Consider the following 24,032-nt stretch of genomic DNA (forward strand, 5'->3'; position numbering starts at 1 on the left):
TTTTTATCATTCCCACTTGAATAATATCTTACTATGGTTAGCACTTTTTCTTTTCTCATTTTGATAGTAAAGCTCTGCTCCTGGGATATAGGGAATATAGTCCCAAGCTTTTTATTTTGAGGCTGAGATCTGGTCCTTGTCTGATCGCTTGCCAAGATGTTGCCTATGCAGAGATTTGTTCCTCCTTTATGCCCAGGCTCTGCCTATGCAGTCGTTTGTTCCTAACCTAGTCCTATCTGTTGCCCCAACATTCTCAGGGCTCAGACTTTGTCTGGGGTTGGGACCCTCCCTGTTGGTCAGCTCTCTAGCTGATTTACTGAGCCCAGACCTGTGGCTAAGAAGCCTTCTCCCCGCCAAAAGCTTTCCCATTCTCCCACCTTCACTGGGCTGTTTCCCCCTTATCTATGAAATAAAGAACTTTACTGAAGATCCCTCCAATCTTGACTTAAGAACTTGTTTTTGCTCTTCTTTTTGGTAGGATCTGTTGCTTTAAGGTCTGTGTAGAAGCTTCATTTAAAGTTGTGTCAGGAAAAGCCTCCAGGAACATGCTAGCTTCAAGTAACCATCTTGACTCTACTCCAGAAGTGGAATTCTCTCTTTGGCTTTTAAAGCTCTTGACAACCAAGTCGCCAATCAACTTTTTGATCTTTTTCTGGATTATTCCCCTTCCTTCACTTGTGGTCCAGCCAGGGTCAACTGTACCTCGCATCCAATCCTTGCCCTCCCATCTCTGTGCTTTTATCATGAATGTCATCTATGTTTAGAATAAACTTCTTCTCCACTTTGACTCTTAAAATCTCTTATTTCTTTCAAAACTTAACACAGATATAGCCTTATTCAGTTAAACCTTTCCTGATACATTCCAGTTGTTAGTATTTCAGTTTTGCCTTATGGCTTAAAAGAAAGTTTCCCAGAATGTAATATAGTGTCTAGAACAAGTCAATAAGCAAGTATTTACTAAAGATGTTCCATGTGCCAAACACTCTGCTAAGGATTAAACATTATGCCCTTACAATAATGTTATATTGTAATAAGTACTTGATTGATTGCTATCAACTTTTAACTTTTCTCCCAAAGATAGCAATAGAGTTAACAGTGTAAACTACCCCAACTTTTCCCTAGTGTTTGTAGATAACAAATATTTAGTTTAGAATTTTTACTTTAATTTGCCTGTATTTTTATTAAAGCTCATTTGAGAAAAAGTTGCCTTTTTTTTTCAAAATTTTTATCATAGTAGAGACAACTTTCATGTGACATTCTGGATGACAATGAATATGCCTATATTATTTACACATAATAACCTTGTGGATGAAATGTGTGCATATGTATTATGTATACATATATATATATATATATATATATATATATATATATATATATAGTATATCATAGTCACCATCAGTAATCATTTAACATTAGGAATGTCTTCAAAGTTCCTTATCAGTTATATGTTACAGCCAGCTTATTTTTATTGTCTCTGAGCAATACTCATTTTAATTACTTAGAGCCATAAGCAACATCCATAGAATTCTGAAAAAATGAATCTTTTTACCAGAAGAAACTTAGGTTCTTTTAAAGAGCGCTACATTTTCTGAAGGCAATGCAGCCACCTTCCTCCTTCTGTTTATTTCTGGGTTCAACTCATTCTCCATTTGTTTTGTCTATTCTAAATAGATATACTCATGGGAAAATATTGTAGATGACTTCAAGATTCATTCCCACTCTAGGATTATGATTTCATGAAAGTCCTTTGGAAGGAATGCATGTTGACTACAATGTAAATAGGAAATTTTTCTTGCCATTAAAGAATCATTATAATTTTGTATGTAAAAGGAAAATAATATTATGAAGCAATAGAAATAATTGATTGTTGAATGATTGTGGACATTGTCTTGATTGTTAATATTATAACTAGCAATAGGAACTTTTGAAAAAGAATAGCTCAGGTCTGAATATTTTGAATCTTGGAAATTTCTTTGATGTACACTGAAGTTTTTATTATGCTCTTCAGGGCAGTTTGTTTTTCAGATGGTACCGATGTACGATTTTACATTTTTGTTTCCATTTTTGGCATTGTTTCTAAGTATGACCTACATGTTTTCAAGGCCATCCTAAAAATATAGCAAGTTTCAAATATTAATGTAAAATATACCACAAGCATTCATAGCAGCATGATACCTTTTATAGTAGGGTAATCTAATTTCTTAATAAGCCAATATAGCTGTGCCTTGCCTTAAGAGAATTTTTTTATGTATAACAACCTGAATTTTTTTCAAGACAGATAAAATAGACACTGATATTTTTGGTGAAGCGTGTCAGGATCATGGTTTTTGACTTCAGAGATCTATCTATCTGTTAGGAAGGGTACTATTCATAACAAAAAAAATTTGAACTTTTAATGGAAGAAGTAACTATGGTTTGATCTATAATTGTTGGACTGGGACTGAAAACTGGAATATAGCTCTGTGTGTGTGTGTGTGTGTGTGTGTGTGTGTGTGTGTGTATGTATTAATAATCCCTGCCTGCCTTCCTTTCTCCCTTCCTCCCTCCCACCCTTCCTTTTTGCATCTCCCTATGTTGTCTAGGTTGAAAGTGTAGCAGTCACACACAGGCTTGGTTCCATAGTTTATTATCACAGAATCTTTGACCTATTTTGTTTCTGATCTAGACCAGTTCTTCCTCCATAGTGTCTTTACACTGGGGAGTGCAGCATACAGATGGTCAATTTTTATATAGACAATCAACTCTCTTAAGTACTTCTAAGATCAGTAAACCTAATAGCCTCAGCCTCTCAGTTCCTGGAATTAGCAAATTCTTTATTTTTCTTTTAATTAAATTTGTTATCATTCAGTTGTTTTTCAGTCATATCTGACTCTTAATGACCTCATGTGGAATTTTCATGGCAAGGATACTAAAGTGGTTTGCCATTTTCTTCTCTAGCTTATTTTAGAACAGAAAAATAAGATTATATACAACACTGTTAATTTTTATTATGTATAGTTTATAATTTTCAAGCATATAAAATAAATATGGTAAAAGTATGTAAAATACTTGGTGATAGTGGAACTATTGCATTTAGAATTTTAACATCTTAGTCCCCCAAGACTAAAATGAGGGCACAGTAATAATATTTAATAAATTGAAGTCAGGAACAGTGTCTAGACCAAATTAAATACATGTTGAAGAAATCCATACTGAAGTATGTATTTTAGAGTGCATAAAATAAATGTTTAAAATATATAAAATAGCTATTGCATGTACCTTTCAAAGCTATCTTATTTGTTATCCCTTCTAACCTTATTTTCTGTTCCTTTGCATTAAAAATGCTTTAATTTTTTTTTCCTTTTTGGCATTATTTCTCTCCCTCAGTTTTTTCCTGCCCCATTAAAAAGCAAAATCTTTGTAACAAATATGGATAGTCAGACAAAGCAAATGCCCACATGACTGTGTCCTAAAAATATATGTCATATTCTGCAATGTGAGTTTATCAACTCTCTCAGGAGATGGGTAGAGTGCTTATCATTAGTTCTTTGGAAGAAGTTAACCAGGATTTCATCAAGTTCTTCATATAATTTATACTCTTCATCCTCTATATTGAGTGTAACATGCAGTTATTCTCTTGGCAACCATTTTTTTTAAAATTCAAAATGGATAATAATTAGCTAAATTTATTACTAACATTGTTTAGTATATGCTTTAAAAACTATATAACAATAGGTTATCATTCCATTATACAATCCTCTTTTTTTGTTCTTTTCTCTGTGTGTTTAAGATCAAGTTTATAAAAAAAAATAAAAGAAATATCTGTGGGAAGATAGGAGACAGCAGTAAGTACTTTTCCTAGTATTATTGCATTGTTTTAGGGGCCAAACTATAAGATGAAAGATTGACACTGTCACAGCAACCTAGGTTAAATTCTCAAACTATAAAGTATACTGATTTTCCATAGTGTTGTTGCTAGACCTGCTGCTTTTCTTTTTTTTTTGTTTTTTTAAATTTATTTTTATTAGAGATATTGGAGTTTTACAATCCCCCCCCCCCCATCTTGCCTCCCTCCCACCCCCCATGGAAAGCCATCTGTCAGTCTTTAGTTTGTTTCTATGTTGTACCTTGATCCAAATTGGGTGTGATGAGAGAGAAATCATATCCTTAAAGAAGAGAAGTCTAAGAGGTAACAAGATCAGACAATAAGATATCTGTTTTTTTCTAAATTAAAGGGAATAGTCCTTGTACTTGTTCAAACTCCACAGCTCCTTATCTGGATACAGATGGCACTCTCATTTGCAGACACAGCCCCAAATTGTTCCCGATTGTTGCCTTGATGGAATGAGTGAGTCCTTTAAGCTTGAACATCACTCCCATGTTGCTGTTAGGGTGTACAGTGTTTTTCTGCTTCTGCTCATCTCACTCAGCATCAGTTCATGCAAATCCCTCTAGGCTTCCCTGAAATCCCGTCCCTCCTGGTTTCTAATAGAACAATAGTGTTTCATGACATACATATACCACAGTTTGCTAAGCCATTCCCCAATTGAAGGACATTTACTGGATTTCCAATTCTTTGCCACCACAAACAGGACTGCTATAAATATTTTTGTACAAGTAATGTTTTGACCCTTTTTCATCATCTCTTCAGGGTATAGACCCAGTAGTGGTATTGCTGGGTCAAAGGGTATGCACATTTTTGTTGCCCTTTGGGCATAGTTCCAAATAGCTCTCCAGAAGGGTTGGATGAGTTCACAGCTCCACCAACAGTGTAACAGTGTCCCAGATTTCCCACATCCCTTCCAACAATGATCATTATCCTTCCTGGTCATATTGTCTTGACAGCCATGTTGTTTATATTTATCATGAGCATTGTAAGAGATGACAATATGTCCCAAGAAATATTTTTTATTGTCTTTCAGACTATGTTGTGATAACTGCACTAATCCCTTTATTTGTTGGTGCAAGGAAAACCTTTGAGCCATCTTTCCACCTAGCTAAATCTTGCTTTAGTTTTTCTAATTTTATTATGAGAATATTAATGTGCTCTAATTCTAATATTGTGACAGTCTAATATTGTAACTTATTGAACAAAAATCTTGCACTTAAATGGTCTAAAAACTTTGTGGTTCTTAGTTCATCCTTCTTCTACTCCATACCCCTTTCAATACCATCCATAATTGTTCCTGTGGAAGCCAAAAGGGTACTTCATAGGACTTTGAGTCTTGTGTATTTTTAATGTATTTTACTTAGTTTCATGAACTTCTGTGACTAAAGAATTGATCACCTACTGGTATTTAACCTTCTTGCCCTTTCCTAGCTCAGTCTTCATACCCATGAAGATGAAGCTTTTCTAGTGTGATTGACCCTATTAGAATGTGCACTATTTATAGCAACTCTCCTCTTTTCTCTATATCCCTCAGCCTTTTTTTCTGCAGCCACATAGATTTACTTTAGACCTTCATCACTCTTCATTCACCTGGTCTATTGCAAAATTTTCTCTCATGGAACTTTTTTTTTAATTAAAGATATTTGAGTTTTACAATTTTCACCCCAATCTTACTTCCCTCCCCCACCCCACCCCCCACAGAAAGCAATCTGTCAGTCTTTATTTTGTTTCCATGTTGTACATTGATCCAAATTGAGTGTGATGAGAGAGAAATCATATCCTTAAGGAAATGACAAAAAGTCTAAGAGATAACAAGATCAGATAATAAGATCTGTCCCCCCCCCCAAATTAAAGGGAGTAGTCCTTGAACTTTGTTCAAACTCCACAGCTCCTTATCTGGATACAGATGGCACTCTCCTTTGCAGACAGCCCAAAATTAGTCCAGATTGTTGCACTGATGGAATGAGCAGGTCCTTCAAGGTTGAACATCACCCCCATGTTGCTGTTAGGGTGTACAGTGTTTTTTCTGGTTCTGCTCATCTCACATAGCATCAGTTCATGCAAATCCCTCCAGGCTTGCCTGAATTCCCATCCCTCATGGTTTCTAATAGAACAGTAGTGTTCCATGACATACATATACCACAGTTTGCTAAGCCATTCCCCAATTGAAGGACATTTACTTGATTTCCAATTCTTTGCCACCACAAACAGGGCTGCTATAAATATTTTCATAAAGTGATGTTCTTACCCTTTTTCATCATCTCTTCAGGGTATAGACCCAGTAGTGGTATTTCTGGGTCAAAGGGTATGCACATTTTTGTTGCCCTTTGGGCATAGTTCCAAATTTCTCTCTAGAAAGATTGGATGAGTTCACAGCTCTGACAGCAGTGTAGTAGTGTCCCAGATTTCCCACAACCCTTCCAACAATGATCATTATCCTTTCTGGTTATATTGGCCAGTCTCTCATTGAACTTCTAAATCCCATCAAGCCTCAACTCAAATAATACTTTGTTTAAAAGATTCTTCTTCTTTTACCTAATTGTTAGGTAATCACTTAATATTTATTTACTATAAGTCTTCCATTAACCCCCTTCTCCACAGAAAAATGTTAACTTGTTGAGGTAAATGACTATTTTACTTTTGTACTTTTACCTCCAGTGACTGGCACATAGCAGAGACCTAGGAAACCTAGGTCACCTCCTTGGCATATTGAGGCTTTTAGAGGAGGACTTGTGTGGATGAAGAGTATCTATAGATAAGAGCTGGTAATTTGTTAACATTTTATTATCAGTTTTTTTATCATTGGTGATAGGGAAACTATTGCATTTAGAATTTTAATATCTTAGTCCCCCAGGACTAAAATGAGGACTATAAAGCATTTAATCAAAGTCAGGATCAGTGTCTGGACCAGACTAAATACTTGACAAATCCATTCTGAAGGCTACAGAATACTGAAAATACTAAGACATTCCTTTCTCCTTTTTTCTTTTTTAAAAAAAATCCTTTGGCTATAGATCCAGTACAAGTATTGCTAGATCAAAGGTATATGCAATTTATAGCTCTTTCCAAATTGTTCTCCAAAATGGTTGGATCAGTTCACAATTCCACCAACAGTGTATTAGTGTCCCAATTTTCCCACTTCCTCTCCAACACTGATCATTTTCCTTTTCATATTAGCCAATCTGATAGGTGTGAGGTGGTACTTCAGAGTTATTTTAATTTGTACATCTCTTACTAATAGTGATTTAGCATTTTTTTCATTTGATTGTAGATAGTTTTAATTTCTTCTTATGAAAACTGCCTGTTCATATCCTTTGACCCTTTTTCAACTGGGGAATGACTTGTATTATTGCAAATGTTATTCAGTTCTCTATATATTTAAGAAAATTAGCCTTTATCAGAGATACTGGAAAACTAGTTTCTCAGATTTCTGCTTTCTTTCTAATCTAATATAATATAATCAAAATTACCCTTTTTACATCTTGTAATGGTCTCTGTCTCTTGGTCATTATTCTTCCTTTCTAAATAGATCTGACAGATAAACTCTTCCTTACTCTTCTAATTTGCTTATGTTATCACCCTGTATATCTAAATCATGTATCATTTTGACCCTGTCTTAGTATATATATTGTAAGATTCTAGTCTATCCCCCAATTTCTGCCATGCTGTTTGTCAATTTTCTTCAGTAGTTTTTGTCAAATAATAAGTTGTATCCCAGAAGCTGGGATATTTGATTTTCACAAATAGTAAATAACTGGATTCATTTACTACTGTGCTTTGTGAACTTAATCAATTCCTTTGGTTTACCACTCTATTTCTTAGTCAATCCCAGATAATTGCCTTGATACTATTTACCTTTGGTTCTTCCAGATAAATTCTGTTATAATTTTTCCTAGCTTTATGAGGAAATTTTTTTTATAATTTGATTGTGTGACACTGAATAAATAAAAATTAATTTAGAATTTTCATTTTTATTATTTTTGTCTTGGCCTACCTATGAGTAGTTGAACTTTTTTCATTTGTTTAGATCTGACTTTATCTGTATGAAAAATGTTTTTTAATTATGTTCATATAGTTCTTGGGTTTGCCTTGGCAGGTAGATTCCCATTCATTTTTTATTGTATAGAGTGATTTTAAATGGAATTTCTCTTTCTGTTGCCGGGGTTCATATATATTATATATATAGGAATGCTGATGATTTATTATGTGTTTATTTTCTATCCTGAAATTTTCCTAGAGTTGTTGATTATTTCAAATAGATTCTCTAGGATTTTCTAAGTATGCCATATATCATCTGAGAAGACTGATAGTTTTGGGCCTCGTTGCTTATTTTTATTCCTTCAATGTCTTTTACTTCTTATAAGATCAAGATTGTAAACCTTTTTTGAATTATGGACTCTTCATAGTTTGGTGAATACTATGAACTTCTAAGAATAATGTTTTTAAATGCATAAAGTAAAATACATAAGCTTTTGAAGGAAAGTAATTATATTGAAATACAGTATCAAAATATTAAAAAAAAATTTAAAAATCTAAGTTCATTGGGGGCAGCTTGGTGGCACAGTGGATAAAGCACCAGCCCTGGGGTCAGGAGTACTTGAGTTCAAATCTGGCCTCAGATACTTAATTACCTAGTTGTGTGGCCTTAGACAAGCCACTTAACTCCACTGCCTTGCAAAAACCTAAAAACAAAAAAATCTAAGTTCACTGACTTGAGTCAGTAAATAAACATTTTAAAACATCTGCTACATGCCAGGCACTGCTAAATTAGAAAGTCCTTACCTTCATGGAGCTTACGATTTAATGGACATAGCAAAAGCAAACAAATATGTACCAAAAAAACCCCATATAAATGATAAATAGAAAAGAATTATAAATAAAAAACCCTAATATTAAGAGAGGTTAGAAAAGGTTTCTAACTAAAAAATAAGATTTTAGTTAGGTCTTGAAGGGAGCCATTCAAGTCAGTAGGAAGAGCAGAGGAGGAAAAGCATTCCAGGTATGTGTGACACCAGAGAAAATGCCTAGAGCTAAGAGATGGAGTGTATCTTGTTTGTTCAATATTCAGGAGACCAGTCTCACTAGATCAAAGTGTACATTTTGGGGAATGTGGTTTAAGAAGACTGGAAAAGTAGGAGAAGCTAGGATATGAAGGGCTTTGAATGCTTTAGTCTTTTGTATTTGGAGGCAATAGAGTTTATTGAATTGAGGAGGGTAAAGAGAGTGATATAATTGAATTTACACTTTAGAAAAGTCTCTTTAGAGGCTGAGTGGAGAATGACTAGGTATGTAGAAAGATTGGAGGCAGGCAGACCCATCAACAAGCATAACATTATAAAGGATTGTACTAGGGTGGCAGCAGTAGGGGGGAATGGGGGGGTGTATATCTGAAAGCTGTTACATAGATTGGATATGGGGGTTGAGATAGTGAAGAATTAAAGATTGTAATCTTAGGAACTAGGAAGGTGCCCTCAATAGAAATAGGGAAATTTGGAGTGGGGAGAGTTTATAGAGAAAGGTGATCAGTTCAGTTTTGAACTCTTGACTCCAGGTTAATAATTCCCACTGTATATGATTAGATCTTCCAAATATTGAATGCCTCAAGTCCTAGAATATTACTGGACTTCCTCAATGAGATACATAATTCCTCAAAAGAGATTGACTTAACAAATTCATACTAGAAGTCACATGGATAGACAGTGCGTATTTCCCAGACTTTGACATGCAGTCATAACTCCAGGGAACTGAATTAGTGTTTCATTCTATAATTTGAGGACAGGCTTTGCAAGTAGACATTTGAATATGAGGAAGAGAGCTGACTGGATTTTATTTGGGTAATTGTGTGGTGCTTTTCAGTATACCAAGTTTAAGTATAGCAACTGTTTTAATATAGATGTTCTTGATAATGTGCATTTACAAATCTTGAAATGTCAATCTCTGAAAAACCAAAATTGAGCAGAGGGCAGTGGACACATGGATTAGGTTAGAATACATTTCCAACTTCAAACAGTAAGCAAGTATTGGAATAGGAGATATTGGTGAGGAAGTGTCCAGAAAAGGAGCCAGTGAGATCAAAGATGGACAGCAAGTTGGACAGCCAGAGTGCTTCTCTGATATCCACTATACATAATATAGACTTGGAGGAAGGACTCCGCATGTGAGGTTGTCCCTCTACTGAGAATCTATGTGAGAACATCCACAGAAGTTTCACAGGATAAGAAGGCATGGATAGGTTGGATTTTCACACACAATTTTCAGAAGTCATAAAAGTCTTGTTAGAAGGGACATCAAGGTCATTTGATCTAGGGCCATACTGGTAGAAAAAAGGAAATTGAGGCCTAAGGAGGTTAAGTGACATTTCCAAGGTCATGCAAAAATTATTTTTCTTTTTGTCTTATTAGCCAATCTGATGGGTATGACATGGTGTCTCAGAGTTGTTTTTATTTACATTTCTTCAGAAATTTTCAGATATCAGAATTTATAAGCTATTTCTAATTCATTGCCAGCATGGATTGGTGTTATTCTGCTGGTGAGGTAGAAGAGATATTGAAGTATGTGATATTCTTTCTTATAACTTACTTCATATATGATTGGAAGTACCCAAAATAAGCACACAGAGAAAAGTATTTTATAATTATATCAGTGACAGGCCATGTTACTGTATCTTCTTAAATAGAGCATATAGGATGACCTCTGCCTAATTGTAGGAAAATGAAGTTCTAGAAAAGCAATTTACCTGCTAATTGTTTTAAGATTATTATCTCAGTGGAGCCCAGTTACTACTGTTTGAGGTTTCTTAGGGAGTACTGAATAGTAAAGGGAAAATGAAGGACCATTAAGGTTAATTTAATATTCTCTTAGCCACAGAGAATTACCCACTGGGGAACCTGCAGAGGTGAGTGTTAAAGAGGTTATGTTAGAGAGTCACAAACTGACAAGATAAATTCTAGGGCAAGCCATAAAAGAAATCAGGAGGCAAGCAGGGTATTTTTGCTTTTTTTATACACATGTACATGGACATATGTATGTGAGTGTGTGTATGTGTGAGGGGTGGAGGGGTCATGTGTATGCTTTGAAGGTCAGAGAGTGAAGGACTTTTTGATGTCACTCTTTTCCTAAGTTACTTTGCTTCTCTCACAGAAAGGCTTTTAAGTCTAAATCCTCTGAGGGTCAAACATATTTAGAAAATGATTAATTTAAATTTTTTAGCAAAAATCCAGAAATAAGGGTTAATTAACCTGAAAATGAGACAGAAGTGTGTTTTTAGCATCTGGATAGGATTTGAAAAGGATATTGTTTTGAAGGAGACTTATACCTGATGCATAGAAAAATCTCATAATCTTGTGAGAATTTTTATTTCATTACCAACAAAATTTAGATAGATAGGAACTTTTTCTCTTGTGTTTTTTTTTTTAAGCCTGAGCTTGACCAGGGGATGGTCGGGGAATGGTTTAAATATATTCTTTGAAATGGAGCATATGAAAACTGGACTGATGCCCTATTGAGGGGTGATTAAATGGAAGTAATGAGACAATTTTTACAAACAAGACAAAAGTCAACTAATCATGTAGTTATCACAAACTCATAGAAGAGCTTTCTGAGTCTGTGATTAATCCCCCTTTTATTGTATCAGAAATTTAACAGTTTAATCTTGCATCAACTTTGTTTCAGTGAAATTTACTTACATATTAAAATTTAAAGACTTACCAGCAATATATGTACTCTCTTGAAACTAATTCATGGTTTGAGTTTTGTGCTACATGTTTTTAGGAGTCTAATTTTGACATTTCCCCCCTTCTTAACAGTTTCAGATTCATTGGCACAAACTGTAGTTCAGCATCTAAGATGGATAATGCAGAAGGATCTTTTGGGGCAAGATGTTTTTCTTATTGGTCCTCCTGGACCTCTTCGCCGTTCTATTGCCATGCAGTACCTGGTGAGCTATTTATTTTATTTCTGTGAATTAGAGTATTAAAGTAACAATGATTTTCTGTGATTAAGAATACATAAAAATAGCAAAATAAATTCATTGCTTAAAAGATTTCTTTAAAATCTTTGAAGTCACCAGAGAAATTGTTAAACTTTTTGAAATACGTGACAAGGCATGTGTTTACTTCCCCTTTAGAAGCAAACATGCCCTTCAGAACTTTGCTAATTTTGCTATTAACCAGGCAACACCAAAACTCAGTAATTTAGAAATATAGTCATAGGACACAAGTAAAAGACAGAATCAACAAATTTCTGATTATAAAACAAAACTCAATTTTAGGATCCCTTAGGGACATTGCTTAATCCATTTTAAAAGGCCAATTCTGTTGACTTTTCTAAATGTTATGGCAATATTCATTTAACTGTTTTCTATTTTCTGGCAGCTATAGTACAGTAACTTGAAATTTTCAGATCTTTTTAACAGTAAAGAAAAAAATCCTACTCAGAAGCAGTTGTCATCTTTGTAATTTCCTTTCTTCAGTATTTAGGAGTCTAACACAGCATTGAAATATACTTGCCCTGACAGGATCTTATGAATGAATCATGGTTTGACTAAGATCTTGTGGAATAATAGTTAAAAATATATGCCAAAAAAGATAAAAACTGGATTTTTATCATAACCTAGCTTCCAGTGTTTTCTTCAATATCCAAGACATTTCTGTGGAGTAGAGAATGACAACTTCTATCATCTTTTACTTTGTAGACACATTGAAGAAAAAGCAATTTGCTCATGATCACACAATGACATACTACAACTTGTTCAACCATTCCCTATTTGATTGGCACCCCCTCAATTTCCAATTCTTTCCCACCCCAAAGAAAGTATCTATGAATATTTTTTACAAATTGGATCCCCCTCTTTTTGAAAATCTCTTTAGGATCCAGACTTAGTAGTGGTATTTCTACATCAAAGGATATGTATAGTTTTATATAATCTTTGGAGCTCTTGAATGGTTGGAACAGTTCACAACATCATCAGTAGTGTCCCCATTTTCCCACATTCCTGTCAACATATTTTTTTTTCTGTCTTATTAGCCAATCTGATGGGTATGACTTGGTGTCTCAGAGTTGTTTTTATTTACGTTTCTTTAGACAATAGTGATTTGTAACATTTTTTCTATGACTATACATAGCTTTGATTACTTTGTCTAAAAACTGCCAGTTCATATCCTTTGACCATTTATCAGTTGTGGAATTACTTGTATTCTACCTAACTCTAGGTCAGATACTCTTTCCACTGCTATACCTAGCTATCCCTATTAAAGTTCTAGAAATGCATTGATAAGTTTTAATGCAAAATTTTTCTTAAAATGGCTAATTGACTATTTTGAACATTTATACTGTAAAATGATTTGGTCAGAATTTGATGTAGGTAATACTTTGTTTTGTAATAATTTCACACTCTTTTCCCACAGGAGCTGACCAGGCGAGAAGTAGAGTATTTTGCACTGTCCAGAGATACTACTGAAACTGATCTGAAACAACGAAGGGAGATCCGAGCTGGAACTGCTTTCTACATTGACCAGGCAAGTTCCTGTTTCACTCCAGGACTCTTCTGGTTGCAGTAGAGTTGAACATAGAAGAGTGTCAGTTGAATCTTAGAGACATTGTTGTAATGTACTATCTTTCCTAGACAGTTTTAATGTAGTTACTTTTATTTTCCTACTCTTGAGAATGTAGTGATGATTTAATATTGAGATCTTAGATAAACATTACTATACAAAAACATGTGATTACAGACCAGTACTGCTGACTTTGTAGTTTCCTTTTCCTTTCTCTTCATTGCCCTATATTGGATGAATTTTTTTTTCACGAATGAAAAAAATACTAGAAGCAATATATCATCAACTTTGCACTAATGATTTTTAATTTTTAAAATCATTTAAAAAATGTGTTCATGACTAATAGGGAAATATGTTTTGCATTATTGAGTATAATGCATGCATAATCTATATCAAATTGCTTACTTTCTTAGAGAGGGGAAAGGGGACAAAGGGAGGGGTAGAATTTAGAACTGAAGATTTTATAAAGCAAATGTTGAAAATTGTTTTTGCAATTGGAAAACTATTATTTTAATCAGAAAGTAATGAAATTGAGAAAAGTTTGTGTTCAACTATAAAATTAGTTTTTCTTTAGTTTAGGTACTGATTAAACAATCAAGTTTAATCTATAGCAATGGAGTCACTTTAAATTCTTATTCAGAAGATTGACTTAGGTGTTCTAGATGTTCAGTGTAAGGAATTCCTTTAACCAGGTCAATTTGTAATTTACTTTACCTTTTAAGTTATTGTTATGCAGAGATCAGATATAATTTGACTGTGGTGAGCTAAGTAACTAGTCCAAAAAAAGAAAAAGGAAAAGTTATTTTATTTCTTTATCCAAACTAACATTCATATATGTGTATGTATAGGAATATAAATATGTGTATATATTTTAACTTCCCATTGAAATTTAACATACAATTTTCTAAATGATCTTTTAAATTACTAAATATTAGTATTTACCTGATGATATTTTATTTATTGTATTTTCTTCATTTCTGAAAAGAATTTTACCTTCTCATTGGTTGAAAATAGACACAGTGGCTTTTGTACAGTTTGTAACATCACATTTGTATGTAGGTGTAGGACTCTCTTCAGGCATGTATAGAGAAGGAAAATAAAAACTTTAGTGTAAGATGTTGAAAATATAAATTAATGTTTTCTCTCTACTTAGTATATCATTTTCAAGATGCTTTTAATTATCTATTACTAAGTCTTAGAGCCTTGTGCAAACAATGTGGGATACTGCTTGGAAGGTGTTTTTTTTTTATTATAGCCCAGATTACATAATGAATATAAGACAAATCAATTAAATAGACCTTTGTAAATTCATGCTGTGTGCATTGCACTGTGCTAGTTGGTAGAAGAGATATAAAATTAAGATAGGATATGATCCCTGCCTTCATATAAATAAGTAACTGATTAAGAAAAATTCAGAGTAAATTTTGGGACCTGTTTATTCTCTGACTCAAGCTTCAAGGAAGGGAAGAAATTCAACATGATGTAAACAAATAATTTAGGCACAGAGAATACTTAGCAAAGCCATGGAGTCAGGGAAGTGTGGGGAGGACTGGTACTGGGGGGAGTAGTTTAGAGTGTGATGTATGTGGAGCAGAATGGTGGAGACATGGGGTGGATGGGCAGAGTGCCACAAGCCTATGAAACTTCTTTCATTCTAGACAAGGGATTTGGAACTTAACCTGCTAGGCAATTTGCAGGATTTTAAGGAGGAACAAGTTCAAACCTGCATACATACCTACAGAACTAGAGTGATAATAATATGAAAAGATGAATTGACAGTAGTGGGACCTGTTTGGAGGCTATTATAATACTATAAGCAGGTGGCTATTAGGACCTTTATTAGGATGGTTGAAATTAGACTATAAAATGAGTTAAACAGTGGAATCAATGAAAATATATTAAGTACTTACTATGTACTATACATTCTGCTAAATATTGGGAACAAAAAATGCAAAAGGACAATAATCTCTGAACCCAAGGAGCAGTAGGGATATATAGGACTGATGCCCAGGAAAGATTTTATGTGATGAGTTGATCTATAGGACATTTGATTGATGTGGCTTTTTTAGGAAAAAATATATTTAGGAACAAAGGATTGAGTTGATTATTAAACAAGTCCAAAGCACAAACTACAAAGTATTAGTGGTAAGAAATATGTGTTTGGTAGCAGAGTTGATGGCAAAATGACAAGTAAATGTGACACAATCTGATCTTATGGTCTGAGCTGACTAGATATTACATGCTAATATCACAAACTAATTGAATTTGTGTTTACTTACTAGTCAAGATATCCTGACTCAGAATGAGAATTTCAAAATGGAGAATGCATGTAAGTGAGAGGCACTAGAGACAGAATTATCAAAAATTAGTAACTGATTAAATAGAGAGAAGAAAGAAATTTAGCAGGGCAGGGAGTTATGATGCTAAGAACCCTTTCTAGGTGAAGGATATGTTTAGTTTTGGTTATAATGTATTAGAGCAGTTGGCAACTGAGCTCTTAATTAGAATGATGTTTGTTAATGTTAGATATATATATATATACGTCCTAAGATCTGGGACTAGTAACTTTCATAATTTTCATAAAGCATAAAAGTAATTTTTATAACTTTAATGAAGCATAAAATATTACTTTCTATTTCTAGAAAGTCAGGTCAGGAAAAAGAATTGCAGATTATGGTCTATATTAATGTGGGAAATAATGGAAAGATAACAAAGATACAAAATAAATTGTTGAGAACTAATTAAGTTGTGGGATCTGAAGAAGAAGGAAGGGTCACTGATAATATCCAACTTGAGAGCGTGAATGACTTCATGAATGGTAGGTTATAGAATTCAAAAAGAGCTGTGATTTATTTTAGTAAGATTAAATTCTTTTATAAAATGTGGAATTTGAGGTGGATCCCAATAGGTCTAGGATGGAATTACAAATCTGTGTCTAGAGTTTGAAAGAGAAAGTAAGGTTACTTATTTAAGTTTGTGTGTGTATGTGTGTAATATTTTAGACCTGTGATATTGATGGGCTAAGAAATGCCTTTAAACATTGCAGATCATAAATTATTATTCAACTTTTAGTTGAATTATTCAACTTTTAGTCTGGGGTCTTATCCAAAGCTACCCACCCATTTTTGCTTCATATTTGAATGACACAATACACAATAGAGACTATTTGCCACCACCTTCCTCTTTTGTTCTTTATATCTCAAAACTCTTTGAAATCATCTCTCATTCTTTCCTCCTTTATTGTAGTCTCTAATGGAGAGTTGATCCTTCTCACCAAAACTAACCCTGCTACTTTTACCCTTATACAGTCTCCTCCTGACTTCTCCATGAAATTACTTCCATAATTATGCTTACTCTTTAATCTTTAGTTTCTCCCTGTTTGCTAGTTCCTTTCCTACAGCTTACAGACATGCTTAAGTCTCTTACATCCTTAAAAAAAACTTTTACTAAATCCTATCATTCCCTCAAACTATCTCTTCTTTTTGGACAAAAGTCATTTACATTAATTGCCTTTACTTCCTGTCCTTTTGCTGAATATTCAACCTTTTGCAGTCTGGCTTCCATCTGCATCATTTAACTAAAATTGTTCTCTTATAAAATGATCTCTTTAAAAAAAAGCATTTTTTAAAAAATTTTGAACTTAAACATTATTAGACACAAACATTTCTATACATGGGGAAGACTATATTATTTCTTATTAAAATATATCATAAATTCAACACATTATTTTCAAAGCCTATCTTCCCTTGAATCGTCTTTTTAATGCTTCGTACACTATCGGGTTTCTTCTCTTTGTTTTTGGTATCATTAATAATAATTTCCTAATTGCCAGATCTGATGGCTTTTTCCTCTTTCTCCATTTTTCTTGTCTTTTCTGCAGCATTAGACACAGTTAACCCATTCTCTTCTCCTGTAAATTATTTCCTCTTTGAGTTTTGGTAACATTGCTTTCACTTGGTTCTCCTATTCCTTTTTATTCAGTCTCTTTTGCTGGTTCATTATAACTATATGACGTTGCTTCCCAATTATAGATGTATTCCAAAGTTCTATCTTGGGTCCTCTCCTCTTTTTTCTACATTTTTCTCACTTGGTAATGTTGTCAGTTCCCATGTGTTAAATTATCTCAAAGCAAATGACATCCATATCCATGACAGCCACCCTCCAGGAGTACCTTTCTGCACATGGTAGACCCTAGGATAAACCCAGACCCTTGGTGGAGCTGCTGACTAGAGACTTCTTCCTGCTGGGAGTTCCAGACCTGGGAAGAACTCAGATTTAGAGATTGTCGAGTCTCCTCCTACATCACAAAGTGTCTTTTGACGTTGAGTTCATCAAATTCATCATATATGAACACAATTCATTGTCTTTCTCTCAAAATCCATCCACCTTTGCAAGTTGCTTTTCATTATTGAAGCTACCATCATCCTTCTAGCCCGAGTTCCACAATTTCTGTGTCGTACTTGACTTCTCATTCTTCTTTACCTTACATATAAGATTGTTGACCAGATCTTGTCCTTTATGTTGCCAAATCTCTTAATACTCTTCTCTCATGGCTATATGAGGATATAGCCATGAAGTCTTGCTAGACTTCCACCTAGATTATTGTAATTGCCTTTTACTGGAGGCATAATCAGATGCTTAGTTTGCAAAGGTATTTGTCCATCATGATCCCATTTGAACACAATATTCTTGAGGCAGGTGATAGTGAATTAACGAACGTCAGGGTATGAACACATTACTTTTCAATGTAGCCTAAAATGATGTGTTTTGACTCCTATGTCAGATAATTGACTTATATTGAATATGAAATCATCTAAAGTCCTCGAGTCTTTTTCACATGAACTATTGTTTAGATATACCTTTCCCCATGTTGTACATGTGAAGGTGTTATTTTAAGCCCAAGCATGAGACTTTTATCCATAAGCCTGTTCTTGAAAGGATAATTTGGCATTTATTTACAGAGTACTCAAGAGGAAGAGAAAGATAAAGACCATGTCATTTAGCAATAATAAAAATTTAAAACAAAATGCTTGTTTTTATTTTGAAGATTTAAGATTTGCAAAGATTTTGTATAGATTATCTCTTTTGTGCCTTACAACAAACTCTGGGTATGAGACAGGCACTTCAGGTAATCATTATTCTTTTCATTTTGTGCATTACAAAACTGACTTGCCCAGAGCCACATCAATTAAATATCTGAAGTGAATTGAATGAATAGTTGAAAGAGAAGGTATTACGTGCTAACATTATATATTTATAGTGCTGTATAGAAAGTATTATAATTCTGTATATATATGTGTGTGTGTGTGTATATATATATATATATATATATATATATATATATATATATATATATATATGTATATATCCTTTCAAGTATTTCCACTGTACTTCCAAGGATATTAGTTTTGTATATAGAGGAGACCCCATTTAAGAATACTAAAACACTCTCTTTATCAATGGACTATTTTCTGAACCAGAAAATCTTATATGTGATGGAAGTCTTGAGACACAATAAGAATGTAAGCTTTTAATAGATGGAGGATGATATATAATCAGTAGCATAGATTATAAATATCACATGATTCTATTTCTAGTAGTAATCACTGATCCCATGACTATAAAGATTTATTGTTAAACCCTATTTTCCCATTGTACTTTACATTAAAATATCTTTTCTCATATGAGTAAAAAGGATAGTTTATCTAAAATATAAATTTAATACAAATAGTATTGATTCTGGTCAGATTTCTCTGTTCGGAGAAATTGGTAAGCTTGTAGTCTTTAAACATGTTCCCAGCTTTAACCCTTGGGAAATAAAAATATAGCAAATATATTGTTAATTGGTTTTGCCTATCAAATATCTTTTTTCACTTCTGGCCAAGATGGCAGAGAGAAGCCAGGCACTGTCTTAACCTCTTGTGACTTTCCCTTAGAACTAATGCGAACTAAGCCTCCTAACAGAATTTGGATCCAGAAAAACTCAGAGAAGAACCTAGGAGAACGTCTACCAACAAGGTCTGTAAAAATCAGGGTAGTGTGGGCAAAAAGGGGGACAGAGAGAAGAGACCCATCACATGCGTGGTGGGGTGAGGCTGGGGGTTCTAACCTGAGAACAGCAGTGGAAGCTTTGGCTGTATAGGCAGCAGTAGGGAGAGCTCCAGCATGGTGGGCAGGAGAGCTCCAGCACAGCAGCTAGACATCTATCTGGAAAACTACACTGGTCTGGAAGACTCAGGTGGCTCTGTGTTATCAACGAATTCCCTGTGTTTCCAATTGAGTTCCCTGCCCCCCCCCCCATCCTGTAGGAGAAAGTGACTCTCCCCTGAACAAACACAGTAATAACCCCCATCCCACCCAGGCTCAGGTGTGATCTGCAGGTCTCCCCTAGCTAATTGAGGATTAAGTAGATTAACATATAGCCCCAGGGCCAAGCTCCCATTGTTTGAGGACAACCCAGAACTTGTAAAATTCTTCATTGGCAAAACAACTGACCTGGAGAATAGATCCAGGAAAGACAATTTAAGAATTATTGAGATTCTTGAAAACTTTGCAGATTAAAAAAAAAGCCTGGACTTCCTACTTCAGACTAGAGTGAAGGGGAATTGCCCTGATATCATTGAACCAGAGGGCAAAATAGTTATTCAAAGAATACATGGATCCCCTCCTGCAAGGGATCCCAAAATGAAAACACCAAGGAATGTTGTGGCCAAAGTCCAGAACTATCAGATAAATGAGAAAATGCTGCAAACAGCCAGAGTGTAACAATTTAAATTCCAAGAAGGAATACACAGGATTACACAGGACCTGGCTGTACCAACATTAAAGGATCAAAGGACCTGGAATATGATATTTCAAAGAGCAATGGAGGTAGGAATGCAGCCAAGATTTCACTATCTAGTAAAACTGATCCTTTTCTTCCAGGGGAAAATGTTGACAATTAACAAAATTCCTGATGAAAAGATCAGAACTAAATAGAATAATTGGACTTCAAACAGTAGACTCAAGAGAGAAATGAAAGGGGGAAAAAAGGGGAAAAGAAAAAAATTTTCCAATAAGATGAAACCAGCTATATCCCCACCTGGAAGAAAGATTCTCATAACTCTTGAGAGTTATAACTCTATTAAAAGGAATATATTTAGCCAGAAGTTTTGACACTCATGAGTTGTCTATGACTCAATGATTTAAAAATAATATCACCTTTAAAAGAGGGGACAGTAAAGAGATAGAAGGAAGGAGGACATTGAATGAGATGAATTGCATTACATCAAGAGGTGCAAAGGATCTATTACAATAGAAGGGAAGAAAGGAGGAAATGAAAAGTGCCTGAATCTCTTATCAGATTTGGCTCAAAGAGGGATTAACATATTCTCTCTCTCTCTCTCTCTCTCTCTCTCTCTCTCTCTCTCTCTCTCTCTCTCTCTCTCTCTGTCTCTCTGTCAATTTTAGAAACTTATCTTTTCAAGTATTAAGAAGGGAATGGAGGGCTGCTAGGTGGCATAGTGGATAAAGCGCCGGCTTTAGAGTCAGGAGTACCAGGGTTCAAATTTGGTCTCAGACACTTAATAATTACCTAGCTGTGTGGCCTTGGGCAAGCCACTTAACCCCATTTGCCTTGCAAAAATCTAAAAAAAAAAAACAGAAGGGAATGGGGAGAGGGCAGGAAAAGAGGAACTGATGGAAGGAAGGGAAGAAAGAAGGGACAAAGGGAAGGGGGAAAGAAAGGGGAAGGGGGTTGGATATAAGGGAGCAAACACACTGAAGAAGGTGGTATTCAGAAGCAAAATACTGAGGAATATGGATGAGGTGAAAAAAGGGAAAAATAGGAACAGAGGGAAGTTAGCATGGAAGGCAATAAAGAATTAGAATTATAACTTTGAATGTGAATGGGATGAACTTTCCCATAAAACAAACAAATAGCAGAGTGGATTAAAAAACTAGAATCCTACAATATGCTGCTTACAAGAAACTCATTTGAAGCAGAGAGATACATACAGAATAAAAGTAATAGGTTGGAGCAAAATATATTATGCTTCAACTGAGGTCAAAAAGGCAAGGGTAGTAATCCTTATCTCAGACAAAGCAGCTGCAAAAATAGATCCCATTAAAAGAGATAAGGAAGGAAACTATATCCTCCTAAAAGGTACCATAGACAGTGAAGGAATTTCAATATTAAATATGTGTGCACTAAGAGATCTAGCATCCAGATTATTAGCAGAGAAGCAGAATGAGTTACAGGAAGACATAGACAGCAAAACTACTAGTGGGAGACCTCAATCTCCCTCTCTCAGAATTAGATAAATCCAATTGTAAAATAAAAAAAGAAGGAAGTTAAGGAAGTAAATAGAATGTTAGAAAACCTAGACATGATAGATAGAGCTTTGGAGAAAATTGAAGTGGGAAAGAAAGGAATATATATCTTTTTTTCCTTCAGTACATGGCATCTTCACAAAAATTGACCATGTACTAGGGCATTTAAAAAGTCAATCAAAATACAGAAAGGCAGAAATAGTGAATACTTCCTTTTCAGACCATAATGCAATAAAAATCATGTGCACTAATGGGCCATGGAGAGATAGACCTAAAACTAATTGGAAACTAAAGAACCTCATTTTAAAGAAAAGAACAAATTATTGATAGTATAAATGATTTCATACTAGAGAATAACAGTAATAAGACAGCATACCAAAACTTATGGGACACAGCCAAAGCAGTTATTAGGGGATATATATTATATTTCTAAAATGCTTACATGAATAAAATAGAGAAAGAGGACATCAATAAACTGAGCATGCAATTAAAAAAAATTAAGAGAAAGAACAAATTTAAAAAAACCCAATTAGAAAGGGGGAAAATTGTGAGAAAAATGTGGGTGTTTGGGTTCCACAAGAATGTGAGGGGAGGATTCATAGTTTACATTACAAAGACTAAGGTCTGCCTATATTGTTACCTATACATAAGTGACCTCAATCTGATCAAAAACTGATGAGATTGCCCCACCTGCTTTTAACTTAACCTAGAGTCTTAACTTTCTCCTTTGCTCAAGGAGATCTAATTGTTCTTGCTCATTAGTATAATGAGTAGCCTGGGGGGAAATGTATAGGGACCAATGTATCAATTAAATTTGTAACTCTAGCCTAGGAACAAAACATTTCAAAGTACATAAAAAGAGCTTGCATTTTGGAATTTCCCCACTCCTCTCTCCCACCTTGAGAGAGATGTGCCAGTTTGTTAAGATATCTTAATAAAAACTATTTTAATAAAAAAAGCCCAATTAAGTACAAAATAAGAAATTCTAAAAGTAAAGGAGAAATTAATAAAATAAAAAAGCAAGAAAATTATTGAACTAATAAATAATATCAAGAGTTGGTTTTATGAAAAACCCAATAAAATAGCCAAACTTGTAGTTAATTTGATTAAAAAAAAGCAAAAACCAAATTATTAGCATTAGAAATGAAAAAGATGAACTCACTACCATTGAGGAGGAAATTAAAGTAATTATTCTGAATTATTTTGTCCAATTGTATGCAAATTTTATAATCTAAGTGAAATGGATGAATATTTACAAAAATATAAGTTGCCCAGGTTAAATGAAGAGGAAATTAAAAACCTAAATAACTCTATCTCAGAAAATAAATTCAGCAAGTCATCAAGGAACTCCTTAAGAAACTATCTCCAGGCAGGGCCAGATAGATTCACAAGTGAATTCTATCAAAGCCTTTAAGGAACAGTTGGTTCCAATTATATATAAACTCTTTGGAAAAATAGGTGAAGATGGAACTCTAACTCCTTCTATGACACCAATATTGTGCTGATACCTAAACCAGGAAGAGTCAAAACAGAGAAAGAAAATTATAAACCGATGTCTGAATATGGATACAAAAATCTTAAAATGTTAGCAAAGCGATTACATCAAGTTATCACTAGGATAACACACTATGACCAAACATGATTTATTCCAGGAATGCAGGGTTGGTTCAGTATAAGGAAAACTGTTAATATAATTGACTATATCAATAACAAATCTAATAGAAACCATATGATTATCTCAATAGATGCTGAAAAAGCCTTTGACAAAATACAGCACCCATTCCTACCAAAAACAATAAGTGGATTGTTCCATAGAATGATAAACAATATCTGTTTGAAATCATCAACAAGCATTATATGCAGTGGGAATAAGCAATAAGATCAGGAGTGAAATTAAGGATGCTCATTATCACCACTATTCAATATTGTAATAGAAATGATAGCTTCAGAAAGGAGAAGAAAAAGAAATTGAAGGAATTGGAATTGGGAAAGGAGAAACAAAACTCTTACTCTTTGTAGGTGACATGATGGTGTACCTGGTGAACCCTAAAAAAACTTCTAAAAAGCTACTGGAAATAATTAGGAACTTTAGGAAAGTTGCAGGATAGAAAATAGAAGCACATAAATTCTCAGCATTTTTATATATTAATAGCAAGATACAGCAACAAGAGTTAGAGAAATCCCATTTAATGTAACTTCAGACAGTGTAAAATAGTTGGGCATCTATCTGCCAAGGGAGACTCAGAAACGCTATGAAAACAATTACAAAACATTTTTTATACAAATAAAATCAGACCTAA

The 24,032-nt window shown here is 34.2% G+C and overlaps 1 protein-coding gene across 1 annotated transcript in view; it reads left to right on the forward strand.

Moving 5' to 3' along the window:
- The window catches only part of VWA8 (von Willebrand factor A domain containing 8), a 469,402-nt gene that overhangs the window by 34,560 nt on the left and 410,810 nt on the right, over positions 1-24,032 (forward strand). Inside the window, exons 3-4 of the mRNA XM_074191741.1 lie at positions 11,677-11,807; positions 13,276-13,386. Of these exons, the coding sequence (XP_074047842.1) occupies positions 11,677-11,807; positions 13,276-13,386 (242 nt within the window). The remainder of the gene's footprint in view (positions 1-11,676; positions 11,808-13,275; positions 13,387-24,032) is intronic.

Source organism: Macrotis lagotis, chromosome 6 (genome assembly GCF_037893015.1).
Source record: "Macrotis lagotis isolate mMagLag1 chromosome 6, bilby.v1.9.chrom.fasta, whole genome shotgun sequence".
In the NCBI taxonomy this organism is placed as follows: Eukaryota; Metazoa; Chordata; class Mammalia; order Peramelemorphia; family Peramelidae; genus Macrotis; species Macrotis lagotis.